This window comes from Chlorella variabilis (genome assembly GCF_000147415.1).
Source record: "Chlorella variabilis unplaced genomic scaffold CHLNCscaffold_8, whole genome shotgun sequence".
Classification (NCBI taxonomy): Eukaryota; Viridiplantae; Chlorophyta; class Trebouxiophyceae; order Chlorellales; family Chlorellaceae; genus Chlorella; species Chlorella variabilis.
Genome location: NW_005435080.1, coordinates 1,085,327 through 1,087,431, shown reverse-complemented (window position 1 = coordinate 1,087,431; position 2,105 = coordinate 1,085,327). Strand labels below are relative to the sequence as shown.

The window sequence follows — 2,105 nt, the reverse complement described above, 5'->3', positions numbered from 1 at the left end:
CCTTCTACTGCTCCCGGTGCCCCCGCCGCCGCCCGCGGCGGCAGCAGCAGCAGGCGGCGGCGAGGGCGGCGGGGGACGGGGCCGGGGCGGCGCCGCGAGGGTGGTGCCGGTGCCCGCCCGAGGCGGCGCGCGCGCGCGTGGCGAGGGCGGCCGCGGCGCCGGGCGCGGCCGGGGCGGCGAGCACGCAGGCGAGCACAAAGAGCACAAAGAGCACAACCACGGCGTCGGGCGGGGCGAGGGGCGCGGCGGCCGCGGCGGCGGCCGCGGCGGCGAGCATGGCGCGCGGGGCAGGGGCGCGGGGCGCGGCGAGGCGGGGCGGGCAGGCCCGCACGACGCGCCGCGGCAGGCTAAGCAGCAGCCGGACGCAAAGCCTGGCAAGGTGGGCGGGAGGGCGTGCCCCGCGCTGCGCTGTGCCGTCCCTTTGCCCCTGCCATGCTGTGCCTGGCACCCAATCCCCTATCAACACGCAACCTGCCCCCCTTGTGCACTCGTGCAGGCGGAGCACAAGGCTGGCGGCGCGGTGCCCGACCAGCTGCGCGCAAAGGGGTATGTGCTGAGTGAGGAGGAGGCTCCCAAGACCAAGCTGGACAACCCGTTTGATCTGCTCAACCTGGCAGACGAGTGAGGCCGCCCGCCGCGGCCCGCCCCAGCCTGGCAGGCCGCCCAAGGCGTGCCGAGCCTGGCGGGGGGGTGGGCTGGCTCAGCTCGTCCCAGCCTGGCAGCCTGCCCAGCCTGGCAGCTGGGTGAGCAGCTGCTTGCTGCGTGCCATCAGATCTATAGGTGCTGCAGGTTTGCCCTTTTTCCTTGTCTTTCTACTAGCTCTAAACGTCCCGGTTCCTTGCTCCGTGTTCTCTCTGGCACCCTACCCGTCTCTTGCTGGGCCTGTGTGCCCCATGATTTTCCCACCCTTGCACTGCCCTTTTCAGACACCCATCTCCCACTTTGCTTTAGCCCTGCTGTACCACAGACGCACCCACTGCCCCCCATCCCACCCTGCCTGCGTGACGTGAGTGACCACACTGCAACCTCAGGACAGCTGTGTGTTGCTGACCACCCAACCTCCCTGCGTTCTAGCCAGTGTGAAACAAGCAACAAGTGCACAGGCTGGTGGCGGGAGAGCTGGTCTTGGTGACATGCCTGCCATTGAGAGAAGGAGTAGATGAAGCAGCATTGATAGGTAAGCAGGTATTGATCGGTAAAGCAGGTGTAGCTTCAGAACTTCAGAGGAAAGAAACTTTCTTTGATAGGCTACCATCGTGGCACCGGCGGCGGCTGCTGCTGCGACTGCTGGTGTCCGCGCTTGCTGCCAGCCGACAGCTGGGAGGCGGCCGGGGCGCCGCCACTGCCCCAGGCGAAGCGCCCTGCAGCGCCGCTCTGCTGCGGCCCGCTCTGCTGCGGCACGCGCTGTACCGCCACCCCGCATACCTGGTACCGCCCCGCCCCTTTCTTCAGCAGGTCCCCTGCACGTGAGGGGAGCGAGAGCAGATGCGGGGCAGGGCTGGGTGCCAGGAGGGTCCCAGCGTAGGAAGGCGTCGCACCAACTACAGCCCTCAGATCACCCTTTGCAGCCGCCCAGCAGCCACCAGTGGGGCCCCATGTACCACCACTACCACCACTGCCCTTCCCTGCATTGCCAGGCCCGCAACACACATACACACACACACACGTGCCTGCCTCGTTGAGCTGCTCTATGAGGGCCTGCAGGGAGGGCGCCTGCAGCACGATGCGGTCTGCCACATCCTGTAGCTCCCAGGCCTCCACCACCGCATCCCCCTTGGCCTGCACAGCACGACCACAGCATGACCACGGCGTGACCACAGCGTGACCACAGCGTGCGGCACCCGGCACGCACGTCCGTCGCTCGACCAGCCAACCAGCACCCTCTACCCAGAGCCGCCCCAGGCGCTGGTGTGTGCCCTATCCATCCCCTGCCCGGCCCCCAGCACCCACCTGGCAGTGCCACCCCAGCGCCTCCAGGAACCGCCGCCGCTCGCCGGCCTGCGACCCCGCCCGCCCGCCTCCGCCTCCGCCGCGGGTGAAGTCCAGGCACTCCAGGCCGCCGCCCCCGCTGGCTACCTGGCTGTCCAGGGTCTGCCGCATGATCT

At 69.1% G+C, this 2,105-nt stretch overlaps 2 protein-coding genes across 2 annotated transcripts in view; one reads left to right on the top strand and one right to left on the bottom strand.

Annotated features, from left to right (window-relative positions):
• Positions 1-625, top strand: part of CHLNCDRAFT_144970 (hypothetical protein) — a gene marked incomplete at both ends in the record, with an annotated part of 2,670 nt that extends 2,045 nt beyond the window's left edge. The window contains 2 exons of the mRNA XM_005848439.1: positions 45-379; positions 497-625. Of these exons, the coding sequence (XP_005848501.1) occupies positions 45-379; positions 497-625 (464 nt within the window). The remainder of the gene's footprint in view (positions 1-44; positions 380-496) is intronic.
• Positions 626-1,248: 623 nt separating this feature from the next.
• On the bottom strand, positions 1,249-2,100 carry CHLNCDRAFT_144969 (hypothetical protein; the record flags this gene model as incomplete). Its single annotated transcript, XM_005848249.1, has 3 exons — positions 1,249-1,460; positions 1,665-1,779; positions 1,951-2,100. The coding sequence occupies 3 exons, from the start codon at positions 2,098-2,100 to the stop codon at positions 1,249-1,251; spliced, it is 477 nt and encodes a 158-aa protein (XP_005848311.1).
• Positions 2,101-2,105: the final 5 nt, after the last annotated feature.